Source organism: Sycon ciliatum, chromosome 2 (assembly GCF_964019385.1).
Source record: "Sycon ciliatum chromosome 2, ocSycCili1.1, whole genome shotgun sequence".
Classification (NCBI taxonomy): domain Eukaryota; kingdom Metazoa; phylum Porifera; class Calcarea; order Leucosolenida; family Sycettidae; genus Sycon; species Sycon ciliatum.
Window position 1 is genome coordinate 18,874,670 of NC_088644.1, and position 25,681 is coordinate 18,900,350.

The 25,681-nt window shown below is 45.3% G+C and overlaps 1 protein-coding gene across 1 annotated transcript in view; it reads right to left on the bottom strand.

Moving 5' to 3' along the window:
- Positions 1 to 25,681, bottom strand: part of LOC135809039 (uncharacterized) — a 62,379-nt gene that overhangs the window by 9,699 nt on the left and 26,999 nt on the right. Inside the window, exons 22-43 of the mRNA XM_065322297.1 lie at positions 24,295 to 24,543; positions 22,114 to 22,188; positions 20,974 to 21,065; positions 19,778 to 20,484; positions 19,095 to 19,163; positions 18,040 to 18,177; positions 16,803 to 17,009; positions 15,711 to 15,787; positions 14,993 to 15,181; positions 13,733 to 13,881; positions 11,808 to 11,919; positions 10,500 to 10,561; positions 10,211 to 10,269; positions 9,385 to 9,468; positions 7,820 to 7,885; positions 6,626 to 6,732; positions 6,058 to 6,216; positions 5,472 to 5,538; positions 3,719 to 3,872; positions 2,348 to 2,488; positions 1,586 to 1,689; positions 262 to 375 (exon numbers count right to left, since the gene is read on the bottom strand). Coding sequence (XP_065178369.1) covers positions 262 to 375; positions 1,586 to 1,689; positions 2,348 to 2,488; positions 3,719 to 3,872; positions 5,472 to 5,538; positions 6,058 to 6,216; positions 6,626 to 6,732; positions 7,820 to 7,885; positions 9,385 to 9,468; positions 10,211 to 10,269; positions 10,500 to 10,561; positions 11,808 to 11,919; positions 13,733 to 13,881; positions 14,993 to 15,181; positions 15,711 to 15,787; positions 16,803 to 17,009; positions 18,040 to 18,177; positions 19,095 to 19,163; positions 19,778 to 20,484; positions 20,974 to 21,065; positions 22,114 to 22,188; positions 24,295 to 24,543 — 3,181 coding nt within the window. The remainder of the gene's footprint in view (positions 1 to 261; positions 376 to 1,585; positions 1,690 to 2,347; positions 2,489 to 3,718; positions 3,873 to 5,471; positions 5,539 to 6,057; positions 6,217 to 6,625; positions 6,733 to 7,819; positions 7,886 to 9,384; positions 9,469 to 10,210; positions 10,270 to 10,499; positions 10,562 to 11,807; positions 11,920 to 13,732; positions 13,882 to 14,992; positions 15,182 to 15,710; positions 15,788 to 16,802; positions 17,010 to 18,039; positions 18,178 to 19,094; positions 19,164 to 19,777; positions 20,485 to 20,973; positions 21,066 to 22,113; positions 22,189 to 24,294; positions 24,544 to 25,681) is intronic.

Sequence of the window (25,681 nt, forward strand, 5' to 3'; positions counted from 1 at the left end):
CTAGTAGAGCGCATTCACCCAGTTTCGGTGGAAGTGCGCGAGTTCGATTGGGATTAAAGTAGGAAGGGAGCGTCTCAGCTTCCTCGGACCAAGACCATTCGACTCAGCACCCCGAAGACTACAACTGGTGAAAGTTTGATGTTAGCCTCAACTTCCCCTTTAATGGATTGACACACAACCCGCACAAAGAGGGGGGGGGGGGGCACATTAATGGATTGACACAACACCCACAATCTGCACAACTACACCAGAAAGGCTTACAGCGGGGTGGAAAACATTGATGGATTCCTTAGCGGCGGGACCAGTTTGTCGATAGCCAAAGATCAAATCAATCCACAAATGAAGATGCTGTGATACATATTCTGATTCCAGTGCCTGCAGAAATAGTAATAATAAACACACCACAGTCGCAGTCGCAGCAGCAGCAGCAGCAACGCACACGCACAGGTACACAAATATGTTAATATAAGCGCATGCTTCTGCAGGTCCTTCCTTATTAGGAGATGAACTCTGGGCCATCAACCAAAACATATTCTTCAACAGGACTTGCAACTAAAGTCTAAGGTGCAAGAAGCACTCATGCACACTTATCTGGGGTTCCCTCAATAAACCATAAATTAACGGCACTTCCACAACTCTTTATTAAATAATTGCTAAATCGTTTGCAGGCAACTCGCCTACACTCAAGTAAGCACTGCATTTCACACGCGATCCAGTAACTTTGTCAACGTTTCGGCCAGGATTGATTCATAATGGATTGTGTGTGAAGTGCAGTGCTGACCAGGGCATGGGTCACCTCCGTGTGGGTCATCAGGGGGTGGATCACCAGGGTGTGGGTCACCAGGGTGTGGGTCACCAGGGTGTGGGTCACCAGGGTGTGGGTCACCAGGGTGTGGGTCACCAGGGTGTGGGTCACAGTACTACTGGTAATGGATAAAATAATGCTGGGAAATAATGCTGGAAGAATGCTGGGGGCGCTACACAGCCTTTCCAACAAGAATACCAGCCTTTCCAACAAGAATACCAGCCTTTCCAACAAGAATACCAGCCTTTCCAACAAGAATACCAGCCTTTCCAACAAGAATACCAGCCTTTCCAACAAGAATACCAGCCTTTCCAACAAGAATACCAGCCCTTCCAACAAGAATACCAGCCTTTCCAACAAGAATACCAGCCTTTCCAACAAGAATACCAGCCTTTCCAACAAGAATACCAGCCTTTCCAACAAGAATACCAGCCTTTCCAACAAGAATACCAGCCTTTCCAACAAGAATACCAGCCTTTCCAACAAGAATACCAGCCTTTCCAACAAGAATACCAGCCTTTCCAACAAGAATACCAGCCTTTCCAACAAGAATACCAGCCTTTCCAACAAGAATACCAGCCTTTCCAACAAGAATACCAGCCCTTGCACTCAAATGCGGCGCTACTTTACTCATGAGATCAAACTTGATTGGCCAGAACTGGAGAACTGGAGAGGAGAGTAGCTACACAACGGACAGATATACTGACAAAAAGAGATGGACAGGAGGTGAAGAAAGAGATTGACCGGTCACTTGAAATGCAGCAGAACAATGTCACTTGCCTGTCTGTGTTTCAATATGAACGTTCTTGCGTTGTTGTTAGCCCAAGGAGGTAGATGAACATCATGCACAACGTGTTCATCTTGACGAACTCCGAATGCAAATCCTAGAGCAGCAGCAGCAGCAGCAGCAGCAGCAGTAGCAGAGGAGAGCACAAATACAATCATGTTCCCTCGGGCTCAGGCTCAGGCTCAGCGTGCACAGGCTGCCTTCAGACATTTTTACAACAACTTCAAGTCTCAACTACAAGCTACAATATACACAGAAATTTATTCTATCCATATCCAAACATGGTGCCACCATTCTAACTGATTGGAGAACTATTCAAATTACTCTATGCCATACAGTGAATGTACAAAATTATACCTACATCTGCAGCATTGATAAGTAACTCCTGCCGTCCTGCACTATCATGATAAACTTTAAAATGATAAAAAAGTGAGACGAGTGTAAGTCTGAAGTGAAATAATGCCACTAACTGACAATACTTGGCACCTGATGTACACATGAACAACAACAACTAACAACTTTTTAAAGTTAAACACAACGTGCACAACAGCCGCCGCCGGTACGGTAGTGATGGTAGCACTGGCGGCAGCTACGGTGGTAGCAGCGGAGGTGGCGACAGTGGCGGCAGCAGCAGCAGCAGCAGGGGCAGCAGCAGCAACAGCGGCGGCGGCAGCAGCAGCAGAACAGCAGCAGCGGTGGAGGAGGTGGAAGCGGCGGGGACAGCGGCAATAATAATAATAATAATAACAACACACCTTCGTTGTTTAGTAGAAACTCAGGTAAATAGAAGAACTCTGGAATAAGCTCTTTGACATCAGAAGAGGAAAGTGAAGATGCTAATCTCCAGGTGGTTTGAATGTTATGGAACGTCCTGTCAGGTATGTCAAAGTTGTTATCTGAACAACAGAAAATGTAGAACACAATGGTTCATTCCTGCACTACATGCACTACAATACTATAGTTCAACAGGTGTGATGATGACAGCATAGCACAAGGCAGAGGAAAACACGGTCTGTAAACAGTGTTCCTGACTGCAACCAGAAACAGGAACACTGATTTCCAGCATCATAGTGTGTCCTCCACCTTGTGCTATGCTGTCATCATCATACCTGTTAAACTATCAAGCAAGGCATACATATACAATATGTAGTGCAATTCTCAAACAGAACTGGTGGAAACAAGTCCTTCTTTGCCGTTACTCAGAGTCTCGTGTATGGAAAAACACTCATCAGATGGTACAACCAAGACTACTCATCACTTTTATGTTAAAACATTATATACCAGGAGAAGGGGGCAGAGATGACAAAGGCTTCAGTAGGGGTGAGGAAAATGAGGTGGCAAAAACCCCAACTCCATTCGGGACTGTGGGATTAATGGGTGCAGTAATGGCGCAAGGTAGACAACTGTCTATACTGTAGTGCATGTAGGTAAGTAAGGATAAATCAGAAAGATGATCACTGCATGTGTACGTGTAACCATGATTGGACCACAGTGATACTCTATGAGACCTGGCCTTGTTGTCACGCCAAGGGCTGTGCAGGCCTACACCTGCGAATACTAGGAGCCCGAAATAAAGCAACAACCAAGGACCAGCAATACATGGAGTCATAAAAGCAAACCAGCAAACAGGCAGGACTAGAAACTGTTCATCACCACATGTGTGGAGTTCTCATCTCTGACTAACACTAATATGTGCAATTCCCTTAGAAATACTAAGGTAGCAAAGCTATGAACATTCGGTAATAGAATTTTGGGCACTGACAACAGAGAACATATTTTCTTGTAAGCATTAACATTAGTAGTGCATCATTGTACTACCAGGCTACCTGGCCTTGATATATTGACTAGCAATGTCGAGAGTGATAATGTGCGCCGGTGCGAGATTGTGTTTTAACTTTTCAGTGATAAAATGTTTACAAAAAAATCATTTGTAATAGTGTCGACATTATAAATTGACTGAGTGAGTGAAGGCAAAAACTATTACGCCAGCACTAATATGATTTTTTTCGATCTCGCTCGCAATGGCACACGTTATTCAGTAGTTTGAAGTTTTGGAAGTAGACTAAACCAAGCACATGTATGGCTCAGCATTAAAGGCATTAAAGGTAGAATTGAGGTGTACTGACCTTGGAAATCTAGAAACAGAGTGGTGTATGGCATAAGACGCACTAGGAAATGCAGCACTATGCCAGCATTGCTATAGTGAGAGCCATAGTGATAGGGTGTCCAGTGATGCATACGCTCCGATGGATCAACATTACGGTACTCGTGGTCCATGTACTGTGCAATAGACATACCATGTATCATGTACCATACATAACACACATAACACATAACACACACACACACACACACAAACAGGCACATAGACACACAGACACACAGACACACATACACACATATACACACATACACACATGCACACACATACACATGCATACACACATACATACACACACACATACACACACGGATGAACACACGGACATGGGTCATGTGGGTCTCCACCAGGAGGGAGAGAGAAAATCGGAAGAATGTTGGAAATGTTGAAAAGATGGCTCACTTGGTTATTGCACCACCCAGCGGTCGACAGCATCAGGCCAGGGTATCTGTCCCAGGATACGGCAGCATGTACCTGTTTCACCCTCTAATCCCCAGTGAAAGTACTTCGGATAAGGTACTACATGTAGGAAGTAAGAGGTGTCCGATTTTCAAGATTTCAACCCAACGTACATAATGTGTGTACAGGGTTCTACTCAGGTCAAAATAGTAGGGGGGTGGGCATGGGAAACAGTTACCCTATATCCCATTTTTCCACTTTCCAATATTGTCTTGCCACGCCAAATGCAACGTATATGGGGCGAATCCCTGACTTCATCCCAGACAAATGTGCCTTTATGAACCATCTATGCATGAAAAACACGAAAATCGGAAAATGAGTAGGCCTGGGGGGGGGGGGGGCGGCAATTTTTCACAGGGGGGGGGGAGGGGGGGCGCGCAAACAGAGTAGGGGGGCGCTGCGCCCCCCCTACCCCCCTTTGGCTAGAACCCTGGTGTATGTGTGTGTGTACGTGTGTGCATAAACACATACACACACAATATGCACACATACACGCAGAATATGCTGTAAAATGCCGTCAAGCCGCAGCCAACGCTTAGTCGCTTAGTCGCTTCCCTGCTGGTTTTCAACGGGGGAATTTGACCAAGGCTGTCAAGTGCAGTACGGTGTACACGAACGAGAAAGATCAGATTTGGCGTGGTGGATAGTGCACATTTTCATCCACAGGCATACCTGCACTGGCACGTATTGTGTACAGCGGTACATGCGTCAGGCCAACAGCGTATTTCAAAGCATAACATTACATGTACGCTGAAGTCGCTTCACAGGTAGAACTTTGACAGGGGTGGAAATTAGAGAGGGGTGGATCAATGGTAGTTTCGGTAAGCATATACCTGGCATAGGTGCATGTACAAACAGACCAAACCCAGTATCGAACATTTCAGTCAAACCAAACCCAGTACCGAACATTTCAGTCTATAACAGAGGCAATGGTTAGGAATGGGTTATTTTCCACTCGGAGTCTCATTCCTTGAAATCGTCATAAATTATCACATCACGTAACAAAAGGAACACTTTAGAAGACAGAGACAGGCCAACACACAGACACAAGAATGAGTGAAGAAGCTTGACAAAATACTCAGCATCCACTTAGGGAGCAATATTGTTCACTCAAAGAGAAAGCATCCCAGCAAGTCCTGTCGATAAGTGCCGCTACTGAAAGTGCACAGACTACATTGGTAATTTCTAATCTCTTGTTGAGTTGTGAAGATTGAATGCTGTCAGAAGAAATCACTCCGCTGCACAAAATGAGTACTTACATCATACTTCTCACAGTACTTCTGCACTTTACTCTCATCTTGGACTGCAATTGGCTTGGACAAGTCTCTGCATGCAAACAGTATGACCATAGTAAGACACACTTTGAATTGTTCGTACGCTCCAACACAGTCATTCTGCAGTAAATTTTACACAGGACTTATAAACTTTATTTTCTCTCTCTCTCTCTCTCTCTCTCTCTCTCTCTCTCTCTCTCTTTCTTTCTCTTCCTTTTTCTCTCCCTTTCCCAAAACAGTCTCTTTGCTTTGGAAAACTGATCACTTATTTAGTCTCTGTGTATCAGAATTGCCTGCTGAAAATTTCCAAGTGCACTAGTATCTCTACACATCTTCTAGTTCTGCTTTAGTCTCAGAGAAGAGATGTGGTGGGAGCCCATAAACTGGAAAAAGTTTGCATTGCGTGATGGTAGTACTCTTCATGCAATCCACCATTCACAGATGGCATGAATGCATGCACCCACCTTACGCGCTGCATGTTTCGATATTGTACGTACTGGAATACACCATCACATCTACTACTAATAGCACGTCATCATAGCAGGCAGCCACTATCTAATAAAGTGCTAACCTGAATGTTGCAGGATTTGTCAGATCAAGAGAAGCACTTGTGTAGTCAGCCAACACAAACGGAAAGACCGGATACTGCATGAGGTCATTGAACGATCGTCCAGCCAGCTTGTTGAGATGAGTGAGATATTCAAAATTAGACAGGTACCCTTCCTGCCAGCTGCCAACAGCAACAACAACAACAACAACAACAACAACAACAACAACAACAACAACAACAACAACAACAACAACAACAACAACAACAACAACAACAACAACAACAACAACAACAACAACAACTTATTGGCCACTGGCTATCGTGAGAATAAAGATTTGAAACAAAAACACAGCAGCAGCAGCGCCACCACCACTACATCAAGCACAATAACTACTTGCGATAAACACAACCAAAAAATGCAACACGGATAGGCATTTTGTTATGCAAGTAACTACTGATTGATCAGTAGACCAAAACAAGGAGCACAGAAACAGCTTTGAAATGGACGTGTGAGTGAAGAAGAAGGAGAAAATGGATTACTATTACCTACCGCTGCTTGATGGATTGAAAATGGATTACTATTACCTACCGCTGCTTGATGGATTGGCGAAGAAAGGAACCCTTTACAGAGTCATTGTAGTCCATGAGATTGGGTAAGTTCAGACTGATAAGCTTCTTGAAGGCTTCATCACGAACCTAGGGCACAAAAGAGCACAGCTGCAGCAATCAAGAACTAGCCAACTATTCAGCTTGCATCAGCCTCAAAGAGTAGCAACACTCAGCACAAATCAGTATTTAGCCCATCACCATCATGATAAATCAATAGTTATCCCTACTTTCACAGTAGAGACACACTGCTACAAATAAAAAAGCACTACATGTGCACGATCACACACTACCACAAAGCAGTGCTTGTATCTTGTAAGTTGTAACGGATTAAACTATGCTGCTTTCGAAAGGTACATTCACATGCTTACAGGGTTTGACAGGATAGATCTATAGCGATATACATGAATATCAGTGTATCGGTGCATCAGTGCATCACAACATCAGTGCATCGATACACACATGTATGTGCATCTGAAGTGCATAAGTACATTTAATTTCCGTAGCTATATATGTAAAGACGTTACTTTAGTAGCATCTGGCGCTAGCCAGGGTCTACAGCGCTTTATTTCAGTGTGTGTGTGTGTGTGTGTGTGTGTGTGTGTGTGTGTGTGTGTGTGCGTGTGTGCGTGTGTGTGTGCGCGCGCGCGCGCGTGTGCGTGTGTGTGTGTGTGTGGTAGGGCCATCATCACATGATACGCCATGCCTGGAGGCTGGGGTGCTATCCCGTACGTGTCCCGTACTGTGCCGTCAAAGAGAGCTAGCTGGCCACCATATTCAAATAGGGCTTTCGAGGGCAGGATAATAACGTAAAGCAACTTGGTAGGATGTGTATGTATGCGAAGGGTATCGAGGGTATGCATGCAGGGCGATGTATCTATGTGTGTTTACGAGCTGAAGCTATTTTTTTAAACTAAAATATTATATTGGGAACAAGAGGGGTTGAAAGCCCAGGAGCCACTGCTGCTATTGCTATTGCCACTGCTGCTATTGACGCTATCTCTGCTACTGCCACTGTCCTTGCTACTGTCGCCACCGCCACTGCTGCTGCTGTTCCCTCTGCTGCTGCTGCTGCCACCTGACACAGTGACATTGTCTGTGACAAGATTTTTAAAGGCAGCAGTTTATCTACTTTGGAGAAGGAGCAGATGTGATGGCAGTGTAGCGCTCGTCTTACCGTTGTAGACTCGAATGCCAGTAGCACAGTTTTGTTACTAGCCAGAAACAGCTCCATAGCATTGTCCTATCACAGAATCAAGAGAAGTCCATGTAAAGAAAAATACTCGGATGGAGAGCCAAGGATTAAATTTAAAAAGAAAGGACCAAAATGTTACATGTTCCAATTTCTCATGTTATCTCGTAACTTAGAACCTTCCAAGTTTGAAGGCTGTTGGTTTGCGCATCCAAGACGTGAGAAAGCTTATCATCAGGTGGTTGAATGGCAGTATCACATCAGTCAGTATTGTGCTAGCTGTTGCACTTTCTGACTACACAACATCTTACAACATCTTGCTTATAACTGAAATACGTGACTTTTAGTGACAGAATTTATCTTACCTGGATCTCATCGTTATTATAGAACTTCATCGCAGGCTTCGTTGCATGCAATACAAGTGTAATTATAAAAGCCATCCCCTTACCTCCTGGCAAGTGCCTGTATGTGTACACGGGTATGATGACAATCTACGTGCATACTGGTGCATACTGGTAATACGTGCATACTGGTGCATACTGGTAATACGTGCATACTGGTAATACCGTAAAGTACTGTTGATCCCCCCCCCCCCCATGCCATGTCGCTTCCCAGCTAGATTTTCGGCAGGGGGCGGGAATTGGATCAAGGCTGGCAAGTGCAGTACGATGTACAACAACGTGGAAGTTCAGACTCGATGTGTTGGATTGTGCACATTTTCATCCTGCACTCGCACGTATTGTGTACAGCAGTGCATGCGTCGGTCCAACATCGTATTTCGTTGTATACACCGAAGTCGCTTCACAGGCAGAAAATCGACGGGGAGCGGCAATTAGAGAGGGGGCGGATCAACGGTACTTTACGGTACTATAGTGGTTCATCCACATTGTACATTCCTTGCACAATGATGTCGTTGCCAGAAAACCATAATATAATTTTTATGAGACAGCAGCAACCCAAGCAGGATCCAACAAGAGAACATTCAAATACAGTAGCACAGGGTCAACAGACTGAGAACATTCAAATACAGTAGCACAGGGTCAACAGACTGAGAACATTCAAATACAGTAGCACAGGGTCAACAGACTGAGAACATTCAAATACAGTAGCACAGGGTCAACAGACTGAGAACATCCAAATACAGTAGCACAGGGTCAACAGACTGAGAACATTCAAATACAGTAGCACAGGGTCAACAGACTGAGAACATTCAAACACAGCAGCAAAGGGTCAACAGACTGAGAACATTCAAATACAGTAGCACAGGGTCAACAGACTGAGAACATTCAGGGAAGCAGCTACACAGGCTAGCAATGGGCAACTGTTGCTACAATTCTTTCTCAAACCACAAACTATATCAATCAAACTGTTGAAGGTGCTCAAACATCCCAGCTCCACCAATTTCAATGCATGCTACAGTAGAAACAGTATTACATATTCAACAACACTAAACGCTCTAGATTCCAGTCATCCAGTGCATCACAAGAGTTCTTTTACTACAAGGCCATATTAAACAAGATGCAGGCAAGAAAGAATCACAGAAAAACTACCTTGAGGTTGTACCGGCGACAAAGAATTTCCAAGATATCTGCATACGGCCACATATGACACTGCTCTGAGCTACCTTGCAAAATCTACAAACAAAAACAACATGTGATGCAAATGGAGAGCGCGGCACAGTGGTAGTTTAACTATCAATATCCTTCAATGTGTGTGATCAACTTCCCCCGTGAGTTGCCTAGCGAATACTAGTACTTTCGCAAGTGGCGAGTAGCGGCCAGTGGAAGGCCAGCGTCAACAGTGAATGTACATGTACACGGTAAGAGTATGTGTTGGACTGCGGATGGAGTATTGTTGTGGATGAGCAATATGAGACAAAGGGGACAGTGTGTTGTTGTGAATACTGTCAGTCAACAAATATTTGGCGCATACTTGCAAGCATTAATGTTCAGCTATTTTCGACCTGGTCATATTTGGCCGAAAATTTGTTGAAGCCAAAATATTGTCTTGCAAGGTTCATTGTGACAGAGTATACCGGCAGCAACGGTACAGGCCGAAAATTTAATGTGGCCAAAATGTGTTTTAGCCCTGGGAGGCCGAAATGTGTTTTAGCCATGGGAGGCCGAAATGTGTTTTAGCCATGGGAGGCCGAAATGTGTTTAAGCCCTGGGAGGCCGAAATGTGTTTTAGCCATGGGAGGCCGAAATGTGTTAGCCCTGGGAGGCCGAAATGTGTTTTAGCCATGGGAGGCCGAAATGTGTTTTAGCCCTGGGAGGCCGAAATAAGAATGAGCCGAAAATTGGTAGACTTACAGTAAGCAATATGAGATCAAAGTAAACAGGAGCATGATCTGCAAGACAGACAAGTTAAACTTACGGCAGAAAGATTGGCATCTTTACGGGATTCTTCGCCAACAAAGTACACATTGTCACTCCCTACAATATACAAGAGCACAAGAAAACCAAAATATGCAGCTCAGTGGGGTGAACCAATTAATTACACCAAACATTCCAATACTCAAATAATTTTCCAGGAGACACAGTTGGACAATTATGTCTACTTTGAAGCAGCTAGTCTGGTAAGAGTGCCCCCCCCCCCCCCACACACACACGCACACATTCTCTTTCTACCAGAAAGAAGAAAAACAGTCCGTAACATTTCTCACCAATAAGAATCTCTCCAACGGCTGTATGTCCAGGCGTGACACTGGTGCATGGCAAGTTAGCTCTAAACATCACGCACACCAATCACAATGTGCACACAGAAATATACACACATACACCCACACACAATTGGACACACACACAATTGGGCACACATACACATACACATACACACACACACACACACACACACACACACACACACACACACACACACACACACACACACACACACACACACACACACACACACACACACACACACACACACACACACACACACACACATGCATATTACAGGAAGTAATCCTACAGTTGGACACTAGTACATGTACCTTGTGAGAGAATAGAATGTTTGCAAAGCACCAGTATACCAAAACAAGTGGTTTTAGCCAGGTTTCCAAGGTGCGATATGGCAAATAATGATCTGCTTTGATAGTAGTGACTGCTAACAATTGCCTGTGTTGACTTTGGATTTTCTTATCATCTTTCCGATCACGTTATCATGGATTTTCAATAAAGTTCTTTGGATATAGAACAAGTGGTTATGAGCATTACAATGCCTTCTGGTCTTGTATTGAGCAGCAATCAAATATGTGTTGTGTATTGTGCGGCAAACAAATACTTGCCGTGTATTGAACGATAATCAAGTACCTGTGATGCCACTCAATACAAAACATCTCAAATATTGACCAATGATGACATGCAGGGAAAGTCATGTTAAGTCACCTCGATATGGTAGGCACACGGAAACCGTATCTAGTCTTCAGCAAAGGTCACAAAGATCTGTGCCACACACACACACACCTTTGACCTTTTGACGCCCATCGCCGGAGGCGATGATAGGAATGCTATGGCAGAAGCCATCGCAACTTGTGCTGGGATTGCACCATTCAACAGCTTGCAAGGCTGAAGAATTGACCGTCACTATTCAGCCTGGTCTACACCATACAGCTATTTGAAGTGACTTTTTCTGGCCAGTGAATCCCTATTTTTGGTTTTTCATTTTTTCCCGCACACACATCACACCACATACTCCGGCATGCACTGGCTGTTGGTAACCACCCAGGAGAATGAAAGAAAAGTCAGGAAGAGTCTGAGAAAGAGAAGAAAGACTGTGACCATAATCGTCGGGAATCAAACCCGCAACCTATCGATTGGAAATCGCTGCACATACCACTGCACCATATGGGACACACACACACACACACACACACACACACACACACACACACACACACACACACACACACTACTGAAATGAGTTGCAGGGGGAGGGGAGGGGGGGGGGGGGAGGGGGAGGGACTTACTTGATGACTTCACCTGAATCCAGCAGCCCTCGATTGGCCAAACCTGGCTCTAACAAGAGACTGTGTTGGCTGGTAAACAGGTATGACAACTCATTGTGACATGGATGAATGGCTAGCATAACAAATGCAGAAACATGCACGAATACATGTGCGCAGACACAGACACAGACAAACAGACACAGACAAACGCACGCACGCACACACATACAGAGAGAGAATTGAGTGTACAAGTACCGTAAAGTACCGCCAGAGCGCCCCACCATCTCGTCCTTTCGTGGTCGTCTTGTGGAGGTGGTTTCCTGTCTGTAGGTCATACGACACGAACCTTGTACAAACAATGCACGTTGTGCAGTCAATCCATACCCAGTTTACCTTCGAGGGGATGCGAGCTCCACATAAGAACATGTCACGTGTGACCTTAGTACACTAAAGTTCTCACACCGTACAAACTTACAGTCCGTTTCAAAAAGATTTACAATCCTGGCGATCGCCCGCAGAGTTTGGCGTCTTACCGTATGAGCACTCGAGCGCTGCCTGGAAAAACTCACCGTGAACTCGAAGAAATATTCCGCGCGAAAGCAGGAAAAATGACAACTCACTCACGTTGATACTGTCATGTACGTCTGGTTTACAACAAACGAGTTCTTCCTCGTATCGATAATGGAGTCGGAGGACATGTCGAAACGAAAGTGTTGTAAATGTTGACGAGCTGCATGGGTCCCAATTCGTTTTGTGACCAAAATAGTTTCTTTGAGCTGCGATGCAATTTACTCACCGTGTGACGACATCGACACGGACATACTCCCACTGGCCATGACTTGGCAAAGCTATCCGTGTGACTTCGACGACATTTTGAGAAAAGCAGACGCTTGTGAACGCTGATAGAAGACGGCGTTGACTGCTAAAATTCAAATAAATTGGCGATCTTGAAATACTAAAATAAATCTCAAAAAGCTACAGCGCGATGACTTCCATTATAATTCACTCACACCATTGCAGTGTTGTGGGTGTGTTCACATGGCGTGAGCCAGTCAAGTGTCAGTCAGTTCGGCAGGAAGCGCGAGCTCCAACAACAAGTCGTTTGGTGCAGCCATCTTCTTTGTCTTGTACCAGCTTGATCACCAAAACAATGAAAAAAAAGTTTGACTTGAGGATAGGTTGGGATTTGAACTCACAACTTCATGGTCAGCAGACAGCATTCATAACCACAAGGCCAAAAAGGAAAGGATAAATCGTGGGTTTTGATAAAAAATCGATACTGGCTTCCTGGGCAAATTGTAAACCATGGGAAAAGGCCGGAAACCTGGCCGAAATTCTAACTCCTTAACGGTTGGTTCAATTGTTCCGAAACCTTCACAGAACAATTTGCCGTGTCCTAACAAGCCATTCTATGTACTTTGTTGTCCAAATTTCCCTTATCTTCATACTTTTTAAGACCCAAACCTGATTGTAAATCTTTTTGAAACAGACTATAGTAGCACTCTTCCATACGATTTTTTTTCCAATGGCTGTAAAATCAAGGTGGGGCGCTCTCGCGAGACGGGGCGCTCTGGCGGTACTTTACGGTATATTGAACCTCCTCAAACTAAAAAGCGGAGTAGGCTGAGTACACTGAGTACACTAAGCACAATAAGTAAAGCTAAGCACTACTAGTAACCTTCAACATACAGCACGCTAATAGTTCTGCTGCCTCCTTTGCCTGAATGTTTTTTTCTTCATTTCGTGCTCCCAATTGGTTTACTTAAATTGATTTTCTATACATTTTGGGTAGTCTACGCTTAATTAAGCGCTTCTATACGTCAGTTTGTATGATTATCTGGAGAATTTTATTGCCCGTACACAAGGCTTTATTAACCTTTAACATGCAATTGTGCACACTTATTTGTTCAAGATTGTAGATACATAGCAAAGGGAAGAAAACCTACCTTGCCTCTGTTTCCGTCGCTCTGGTAGCAGAAAGCGGCTGTCCATGTCAAAATAGCATGGTTGTAGTCTCAGTCGTGTTCGATTTGGAGCTTCTGTGGGGTCAATTTGCCAACTGACAGGCCAGCTGATAGCAGTGTTCCACACACCTCTACATATTGACACATTAGTAGCATGAAAAGTGGACATATACTTGTGCATTCAGATACATGAACAGAGTAGATTATCGTGTCCGGTCCCGAAGGAAACTCACGACGGCCGCTAACACCCGGCAAACCCTAGATACACATCACATAATACATATCAATCCCTATTATCAAAATAGTATCCACATCACAACCACAGGCAGATATAATGGGATAGTCTAAGACCATTATTGAGAATAGAGGGTATCAGGTCAAGTCATGCTTGGAAGCGGAAGGATTTTCCCAGCCGTGCTGCAACCCACAGTTAATTGGGAACTCGTGGACCGGCACGTGGGAAACATGGATGCATTGAATGGGATTTTTCGGTCTTTGACCACTTTGGTGGTGGGTCTGATCTACTCATCTCCCACCGATTTAGAAGTTGCGACTGTGCCTTGATCCTTGAGGGCGGTGGCGTTCCTACTGTACGGATGCGGAAAACGCGGTCTAACCTAGTCTCAGGCAAACCATGCAATTTTAAATTTTTAAATTTTATCAAACCGGTAACTACTAGAGTGGCATGTGACACTTCATTACAATGCACTGTAGCGCTGTAGCACTGTAGCACTGTAGCACTGCAGCGCTGCAGCACTGTAGCGCTGCAGCGCTGTAGCACTGTAGCGCTGGAGCACTGTAGCACTGCAGCACTGCAGCGCTGTAGCACTGCAGCACTGCAGCGCTGTAGCACTGTAGCGTTGTAGCACTGTAGCACTGTAGCGCTGTAGCACTGCAGCACTGTAGCACTGTAGCGCTGTAGCACTGTAGCGCTGTAGCACTGTAGCACTGTAGCACTGCAGCACTGTAGCACTGCAGCACTGTAGCGCTGCAGCACTGTAGCGCTGCAGCACTGTAGCGCTGTAGCACTGCAGCACTGTAGCACTGTTGTTAACATGGAGTGTCTGTGTCACCTGAGGAACTACTGGAGGCCAATACAAACAAAGCAATTCAACAAGCTAGACAATATGTGTACCTATCAGGGCACTGAACAATGGCTACTTGATGCCTTACCCTTGATATAGTAAATAGAAATCCCTGTTGCCAGTGCATGCCACAATGTACAAACATGTTAGTACTTACCGGGTATGGCAGAAGACATTGACAAGATGTCTCCATAATGTCACTGTGCGGTGAAGTTGGTCAAACGATGCTTTGGTAGCATCCAAGAGAAACCACTCAACTCGCCGCTGCCGTGAAAAGACCCGATCTTGTGCAAGACGACTTGATGAGTTGATAGATTCATGCAGCTGACGGCTCTGTGCCCGTAGTCTGCCACCATAGTGGATAAGGTCAGAAACGCATCAGATATACATGCACGCACACACGCAAACACACCCATATCCGTTCCTATACCCATACCTGTTCCTGTACCCATGCCTGTCCCTGTATCCGTCCCTGTACCCATACCTGTCCCTGTATCCGTATCCGTCCCTGTACCCATACCTGTCCCTGTACCCATACCGGTCCCGTATCCGTCCCTGTACCCATATCCCCCCTGTACCCATACCTGTCCCTGTATCCGTCACTGTACCCATATCCGTCCCTGTACCCGTAACCGTCCCTGTACCCATACCTGTCCCTGTACCCATATCCGTCACTGTACCCATACATGCCCCTGTACCCGTATCCGTCTCGGTACCCATACCTGTCCCTGTACCCATACCTGTCCCTGTACCCATACCTGTCCCTGTACCCATACCTGTCCCTGTACCCATACCTGTCCCTGTATCCGTCCCTGTACCCATACCTGTACCCGTATCCGTCCCTGTACCCATACATACCATTAGGTCGTACTTACTGCAGGAGCACAGTGCAATGAGTGTCCCACCATCGGTCTTGAATTTGACGCTCCTGATGACGCCATTGACGTTCAGTCTAGCAACAATAACAAAAGTGAGAAGACCAAATCGATATTGAGTACCTGTGCAGGGCCGGCGCCACTGGTACGGCCGGTACGGCCATGGCCGTACCAACTTCCCAAAAAGTCGGTCCACGTGGAACGTCCAAAACCGGGGAGAAAAAGTTTCGATGTATGATTTTGTACAGGGAGTCGCCCAGAGTGCAGGATTTGCCTTCTAAATTCCAAAATTTTTCTGGGTGAGGACCCCCAGACCACCCTTAAAGATGGCCCTTCGGTCGCACCGCTCTGCGGAAGCAGCCTCCGGCCCTGCTGTGAAACTACAGTACTACATGTACTTGTAATTACATACGTCATGGAACACATTGACAAAGCAGCAGTGAGTGACCTGCAATATTGTTGCATGTAGCATGCAGACCTGTTCAGCATCACAGCCTTGTAGTAACATATTATACACTGTAGTTCAAATGGAAAATCTCAATAATTATGAACAGTTCATTGAAACTTTCCACACGGCGAAAGTCATAATTCATATCAGCATAGTGGTGCGCAAACTACTGCATACATAGCTGCTAGTGGGCAATGATAAATACACACACATACACACGCATGCACACACGCATGCACACACGCACACACACACACACACACACACACACACACGCACGCACATACACATACACACACACACACACACACACACACACACACACACTGTCTACCTGCCGAAATACTGTAAATCAACAAATACTTAGCACAGTAGTTTTCAGTAAAAGCATAAAGATCTTCAGTGGAAAACTATATGTGAACCTCCACATTGTAGATGTTCTGGATCGAGGAACAAGGCTTATTGCTTTCTGCATCCAGGAACAAGGCTTAATGCACATACTAACACCACTACAAAGAGAAACGGCGTTGGACTTCAGCACAAAGTAGGTTTACCATACATGTACATAGTAACAAAGAACACACTTCCATGCAGTAGTATGATTCTGTAGTAGGCTACTAGTATAGCGCATAGAGTACACATACCTGTGCCATGATAACCAACGGTTGATAGAGAGAACCGACTGACTTCTTCAGCAGATCTTCTACTTTGACAACACTTGGCAGAAGGCTATAGCCAGTGTCAAGTGACATGCGTAGTACGGCATACGCGCACTCCTCTTGCTCTTTCCCCAGCTCATTCCCATGGTGGCGTAAGAGTTGACGTGTGTACAAGATGACACGGCCAACAAACTGAACAAGCACAAGAGTAAAGGCAATAGGAGAGACATGAACAAGAAAAAATACTTGTAAACTTAGTAGAGCCATTGCAAAGACAATTTCCATCCACATGTGACAAGATGATGAGCAAAAGTGAAGTTTGTAGCACTTGTTCTTGTCCCCTATCAGTTCAGCCTTCGCAGTACCTATATTGCAGAGTGCCAGGCAGTGGAAATAAGTTTTAGCACACCTCAACTACACTTTACACAGCTAGTCTGATCCTTTGGTTGGTTCCCACAATCTGTTGGGACTTTGCTTGAGAGAGAGAGAGAGGGGGGGGAGGGAGGGAGGGAGGGAGGGAGGGAGGGAGAGAGAGAGAGAGAGAGAGAGAGAGAGAGAGAGAGAGAGAGAGAGAGAGAGAGAGAGAGAGAGAGAGAGAGAGAGAGAGAGAGAGAGAGAGAGAGAGAGAGAGAGAGGGGGAGAGAGAGAGAATGTGTGTGTTAGCTTTTTTTGGCCTAGCAAACGATCAGCAGCCATATGAAATCCATGACATGACATAACCATGAAAGGAAAGAACAACGACAGCATTTCCCCAGCCACAGCATGGTACATGATGTATTATATCCAGTATGTTACCTTTTAAAAAGAAAGAAAAAATGTTCACAAAATTGTTGGGCCTGGCTCATCATGAAGGTGCAAATAGTATACAGGTGCTACAACAGGTGTCTAGACCTTTCTGCATAATACACAGAAAGGCCTAGACACCTGTTGTAGCAGTATCAAGTAAAAACTAATTGGTTGAAACACACGTGAAGAGTCACGTTTACTCACTCACCAAATTGAGCCAATTCAATCCAGGCTCCGCAGAGAATAAATATGTATTTTTGCTGTGATCATGCCGATCATAACCAACTTTAGCTTCCAATTACACTAACACCCAAGCCAGTGCCCGTAGGTCTAAGGCGGCTGTACAACACCCAGCACTGACTTCTGAGGCTGGATGGCATTCAATACTACATTACAACATGAATGACATGAATAGATATTTTATCCTAATTCAAACCTTGTGTGATAGAGGAGTGGACAGCAGTTGCTGAAAGAATGTACTCAGTGGCTTGATGGCAGCCAACTGATCAAAGAAAAAGCAGCGATCCTTGGCAGACTTCAGTGGGTGCAAAATACACATTGTCAAGCGTGCACACTGCATGCATCAAATACCCAGACATGCCCAAGCACACACATACAAAACACAGATACACATGTACACACGAATGAATGCATACATGCACGCATACACCCACACGCGTGCGCGCACACACACCCACACGCGTACGCGCACACACACACACACACACACACACACACACACACACACACACACAGAAATTTAGAATTACACATACTCAAATAGCAAATAGGTAACAGCAAAAACTCAACTGTCAAGGCAGAAGAGTAAATGTGAACACTGCACCAGGTGACACTACAGCCGGCACTAGAGCACTAGAGCACTACTGCACCAGGCGACACTACAGCCGGCACTACAGCACTACAGCACTACAGCACTACGTAAGGGGCCGTCCGTAAATATCGAACTTTTTTCACCAAACGAATTATTTTAGTTTAGACCCGACCCCTCCCTCCCTCCCCCTCAGAACGTAAAAAATGTTGACATATATGCATATACAACGGCCGTGTACATGAATCAATGTTTTCTGAAACGAAATTGGTCAACCCCCTCCCACCCCATAACAAAATTATTTCGTTTTGTGAAAAAAGTTCGATATTAATTTTATGGACGACCCCTAAGCTGTGAGGAGTGTACATGTATATGGCGGACATGTTGCTGGATATTGCACTGGATATTGCACTAAGACTATTCATGACTGGATCTAAAGGATATAAAGGAGGGTATCTGATTCCCAAAGCACATAGAACATGATCTTCATCTCTCTTGAGACTACACAGTCCTCTCCATGTATGAATATGACACTTGCACACGGGTCACACAGTCAATGTATGGTGAATATGAATACTTGCACACGGGTCAGTGGTCTGTGGTCAATAGTCCCAAACACATGAAACACACCATGCAGACAAAAGGAAAAGAGATGGTCATACCTGCTGGCGCACTGCCAATGTTTGTCTACACAGCTGAGCCCAGTCAGTGTTGACAGAACGTTTGGAGGGCTAGAGATGTGTGCGGAGAATGGCATGAGAGCAACAGCACCATCACCACCACCACCACCACCACCACCACCACCACCAGTGAGATGATGTAGTGTAAAATGCACACACATACAAACACGCACACATGCACAGAGGACACGAGCGTAAGAAACACACAGGCATGCAGATGCATAGACACGCAGATAAACAGACAAAGGATTATGTTTGAAGTCGGAAGAATACGTGGAACAGTATCTGCTCCGCAACACCATAGTGAAGAACTGGAGCATTGCTGGCCAACAGCCAATGTCAGTGGTCCAAGTCTTGATGGTGACACCGGGTTACTTCTTAGACTTTTTGTTTCCAACTCCCACGAGCTAAGTGATTTCAACTCGGATACTGAGCCAATAAAAAGAAGAAAAAGAAGATCGTTATTGCTCACTGACGCACCAGTACGCCCATGCGCGGCCACCGATCCACCCACACGTGCGCAGGCATGCACACATGGATAAGAAATAAGTAAGTGCCTACTAAGTGGGTGTACCAGTATCCTAATATTTTGGATGAGATACCAAGGCATGGTGCCAACAACAACATGAGAAGTTATTCCTCACAGCCATGCTCCCAACACTTACCAAGGAGTATGTCATCATCTCCACAAAGAATTTGAACAGCATTCGCTCAAATTGACTATGAGCTGAACGACATTCAACGCCCAAGATTGCAGCAACAAGTGGTAGATTCTGCCCATCACCATCCACATCATCACCGTCATCACCGCTGTTGTTGTCATGAACATTCACCACAAGTTCACTGTCTTCCTTGATAGTCTGGCGCCATGCTGAAGCAGATGATGGTAGCTTAGTAGGAGAATCATGGCCAGTAGATACACCACCATCTTCAGTTGGAGTCGGGGTTAGTGTCAGTGATAAGCCACGGGACAGGCTGCGCACTACTGTACTATGGTGTGCTGTGTCAAAGCAATTGGAAGCACTACATGCTAAGTTGGTACCCATTAGAGCAACATTCATCAAGCGCTGACTTAGCTCTGTCTTGTTGGCCATCTGTACGTGCTGCAAAGAAATCTGCCGTCGAAGTCCAGGGATACCATCAGTCCTGTCGCTGCTCCCGCTTCTTCTACTGCGCCTGCTAGTGCTTTTGCTGGCTGCATCTGGAGGCGGTGTGAACGTGGGAACTCTATGTCCCCAGTTCAGTGGAGGTGGAGGACAGACGACTGAGTTACCGGAAAGGGTTTGCAATGCAGATGTTATCAAGAAGTAGTGTAGAGATCGTAAACACTGGATAGTGCTGCTATTGTCATTGTCGCTGCTGCCACTCTCTTCTAAGTAGCACAAATATGTGTGCACATACACACATACCCAGGCATGCATATTGCACGTATGTACGCACACACACGCACACGTGCAAGCACATAACCACATATGCATGCACACACACACACACACACACACACACACACACACACACACACACACACACACACACACACACAAACACACACACACACACACACACACACACACACACACACACACATACACACACACACAACACTTGGACCTCGTACACCCATCACCAGAGGCGATATTAGCGATATCAAGAGTACATAGCCAAGAGTGTGCAACTCGATGGTTCTCTAGCCCCTAGCAGACCTTTTCAATCATTTGGCTCCCTCATGCCATCATGCGCAGCCAGAGACCAAAGTACATGTAAAAGGATTTGCACATTGCAACTACGGTAGCCGAAGCAGAAGCAAAAATGGTATTTCAGCAGAGAAGTTTTCAAGGCAAAAACAAAGCACACGTCTTACTTGATTGCTCACTGGCTGCCGCTGTCTTCTCCAGAGCAATGACGTGCGAAACAAACTCTTCATACATACTGAACATCTCTGCACCTGCAGAACTACAACAAAGAACACAAGAGAAGAATTGATATGAGTAGGAGGGAAAAAAATGTCGGCATTTATGCAGGCATGTTTGCCGACATCGTTTGATTTCTCTCTCGATTCTCCAAAGCCCCCCCCCCCCCCTCTATTTAATTTATCCTCTAACCCACCACCCCAAGCCCAATTTTATATAATTTATACTTTTTTTCAACCTGCCAAAACCCAACCCATTGTTTGGTTTATTAAAAAAAACATGAAACACACCATTTCTTGCCCAATCAAAATCATTCCTTCCAATCATGTCAGTTCTGGGTGTCTGTATCAACTTCCAGGTACTGCATGCATGCATGCATGCAACTGGCAGCACGTTACATGCACATGATGTAGTTGGAGCGATAAGCACGACAAGATAGCTGGCTGCACAAAGTTTATTCTCAGTTCATTTCCCAAGAACGTTGATGCACTGTTCCTTTCCGTTGTGATATGAAAACACAGTGTGCATTGATTTGGAGCCCGAAAAGAGCTTCGTTTTGATATATACATGTATGTCCTAATGAAGCAACATGGGTCCATATTATATTCAAAGGGACTTTGTGAGTAAGGACACTACTAGCGTCAGGACTCAGGATATTTTGAGCCTGGATGAATGCCGTTACTAGCGAAGTTGACTGTATACATGTAGCACGAATGGAGCATCGCAGCTTCCTCAGACCAAAAACCATTCAACTCAGCTCCCAAGTTGTCACACTTTGATTATAGACGAAAATTTCCCACCGAAGAACAATACTGATAGACAAATGTTCGCTCTAAAAGAACTTAGAGTTTATGATTCTATTGGAAAAACCACTGTGTATTCACTGGTTATAGAGCACGGACAGGAAGAACCACACTAGTGAGAACAAATTCCATCCGTCCCTTGATGTTGGTTCTAAACTAAAGAGGCTAGACGATAGTATTTCAAATTACGTATCTGTGTTTGCATACATGTATTTTCTATGTAGTCAACATAAGCAAAAAAGAGCTGCTAGTCAAAAGTTGAAACGGAGAAATAAACGGACAGCATACCTGCAAGTGTAGATGACAAAGGTGGCACAGAAATGACGAAGGGCAAAAGCAAGGTGATCACATATACTGTTAGGCCTGTGGAAGCAACACATACATGCACGCATGTGAGCGGGGGTGTACACACACATGCACAAATGCACACACACATACACACACACACACATACACACACACACACACACACACACACACACACACACAAACACACACACAAACACACACACACACACATACGTGTTTACAAGGTCAGGTGTGGTAACAAGGTCAGGCCGCTTTTCACTACTTTACTATGGAGTGGAATCTGTAGATTCTCTGTAGTGCAGCCAGATCATGAGATGTGAGAAATTTGATTTGATTTCTTTTGGCGGCGCACCAAATTGTTTTACTTCCATATCGGTGACAAGAACACACCTGAATTATGCATGAGGATCATAAGTACAGCAGCGAAGCGGATGGCGGGCGTGATTAAGAACAAGGAATGTGCCATCTATCGTGACAGTAATTTACGGGGATCACCAGTTGCTCATTCGCAAAATCCGTTCAGACTGGTCATTCCAAAACAAATTAAAAAGGTGGCAGCCTACCCAAAGTATGGGAAAACACGAATATGTTTAGATCTTGCCGTGAAATAGCTCAAACAACCGGTATTCAGTACTCAGTGTCACCGTACAAAATTTGGGATCAATTCCGCGAACGAGTACAATGCTATGGTCCAGTAAGGATGCCTAAACAAGTATCCTATTACTGTACTTCCGGAACAAATTGCAAAAATGGGCATAACAAATTTGTATTGTTCAGTATTCCCCGCGCGCCACCGTTCGAAGGCCTATCACCTTGAATTTTTGCAACAGTTCTCAAGGATTCCTGTTGCCTAGGAACGATAAAATAATGGCGATCACGGCCTCAGGTCGCGCTGTACAGCTGTACTAGTTGTGCGCATGATGTTCAGCGCGTGAGTGACAGCTTTTGGTGCGTAAATCAATTTTGTTCAACACTTCGATCGCGTCTTCAGCAGTTCAAGCTCTTGTAGCGCTGCAGCATCTTTCTAGCTGTGTAGTTCAGTTGGTTGCTGAAATGGCTAACCCTGATAGGCGTCATGGAAGGAAAAAGAAGTGTAGATTCACGGCAAATCAATTTTAGAAATCCAAGGAAACAGTTGAGAATTTTGAAACATCAGCTGAGCAATCAGCTGACGATGACATTCCGATTTCGGGCGAAGAAGTCGATGCCACCGTGGAGGTCGAAGAGGCAAGCGTTTCTGACTCTGTTGAGGAGAGTGATTCAGAGGAGGAAGAGGATGCGGAATTGTGTTCTGGGAATAGAATTATTGACATGTCCTGTTTGCAAGGTCTAGTTTCTGCTACTGCCCTGTGTTCGTCCTGTAAAAAGGGAAAGCTGACTCTCCTGGAGACGCGGAGATATGGTTTAATTAATGACAGAGTGTGGGCGGAGGTGCGACAAGTGTGGTGATGAAACAAGTTTGCCAATGTCGAGGAAGCAGCCTGCAGTGAAGTGGTACGACGTCAACCGGAAGTCTGTGCTGGCAATGCGCCTGATCGGCCGCGGCCGGGAATCCTTGAAAAAGGTGTGCGCAATGCTTGATCTGCCACCGCCTCTAGCAAAGAATTTTTTTGATTTCCATCGAGATGCATTGTTCAAAGCCGCCAGAGATCAAGCCGAAGAGAGCATGTCCAGATGGCCGGCTGATCTGGTCACCACGAGGACAGCACAGCACGAGCCAAAACCCGGTGATGTGGTGGTGAGCACCGACGGTACGTGGATGCGCCGCGGCCACTCATCCATGTACGGTGTCCAGACCGTGATCTCTCTGGATACAAAGCGAGTGCTAGATGTTGAGATCCTCTCAAAGTCATGCTCTCGCTGCGTGCACTGGAAGTCCAGTTTGACCAAGAAGTTACGCAGGGAGATTACGATGAATGGAGAGAGCAACACACTGAGACATGCCAGGTAAACACCGGTGTTGCAGCGCCCGCCATGGAGACTGCAGCAGTCGCTGCACTCTGGGCCAGGTCCGAGCAGCGCAATAGCAGTCCCCCCCCCCCCAGTTTATTTTAGGTAAAGCACTCAAGCAGTTTCCAGGACAGGAAAGAAGTACTGGTGTGAGTGTACATGTAGATTAGCATGTAACCAGGAGTGAGTACAGATTGGCGAATGACTGACCTTGATGTAAGGCTTAGCTCATGTACAGTGAAGAGAAGAGTAGTGAGCAAGTCAACAAGGCCGTTTTGCAGCAGACGTTGACACAAGCCGGGTATAGACGGTAATAGAATACGCAAGGCGAGTAAAGAGTTGAAGCAGATAGGCCTGTGAGCAGGACTAGCAGCGCAGGCTGGTAACAGTACCAACACAGGTACCACAGCATCCAACAAGCACTCTCCAGTCTCTACAGCATTGTTTAGAAACACCAAACTACATGAACGCACATGGACAGGCATACACACGCGCACACGCGCGCGCGCGCACGCACGCACACACACACACACGCGCGCGCGCGCGTACGGGGCACATGCACGCACGCAAGCACACACACACATGCGTATGAACACAAAGGAATCATTATAGGCCATCAAGAACGAATTTTTCAAGCATAAATTGGCAATGAACGTTGAAGTTAATGGTAACAGCAAACACAGTACCAACTCGAGCATATGCAGAAATCCATAAGCAAATCATACTTGGAAAAAAGGCTGCCAAATATAGAAGGCAGTTCAGCAACAAATCAAATACCCAAACTGCAAGTCTTCTACAAAAATGGACTCGGATAGAGAGCCAAGGATACATTTTATAGTAGGGGTGAAACGATTAGTTCGAACATTCGAGTATTCGTTCGAAAATTTCAAACGAGCGAGTATTCGAAATTTTGCACTCGATCGTTTTTTTGTTTGTTTGTTTTTTTTGTTTTTTTTTAGTATTGGCATTGTATTTTTCAAAAACTTTTGTTGTACGGCTGGTCCACTGGTATGCATGCGTTATGCATGGCTTTGAGTCAGTATTTTAAGACTTGGACGATGCGATCACCACGGCAAGTAACGTTCTGAGATATGAAAGTACTGATGAAAATCGTTACTTTACACTCTGTACAAGACGTTGGCGACTTTTGTTCTATGTTCACAGATAATTTCTTCCGAATTGGTCGAGAACTCGCAAATCTAGTGCTTTTGAATTTTGATAAAATACTCGAAATAATCGGATACTCGATCGAATATTATGAACGAGTGATCGGTTGGTCAAAATAGATACTCGTTTCACCCCTAATTTATAGAAAAGAAAAAGGACCAAGGAACTTCAAGTTCCCCTCTTATGTTATCATATAACTGAGAACCTTCCAAGTTCAGGGCTCACAGTAGGCATGCAGGATCGACAAAAGCGTCGTGCGAGGGAGGGTTTGGTGCACGTGAGTCGCGTGACCCCGGCAGAGTACCGATCGTGTACATCCCACGCATCCAAAACAGAACAGAAAAGAGAAAGAACCAGAGTTGTACTTGTAGCCTGTTCTCGTAGTTTTAGAGCCGATGTTCGCGATATTTTGGAGGAGAAGGCGAAACGC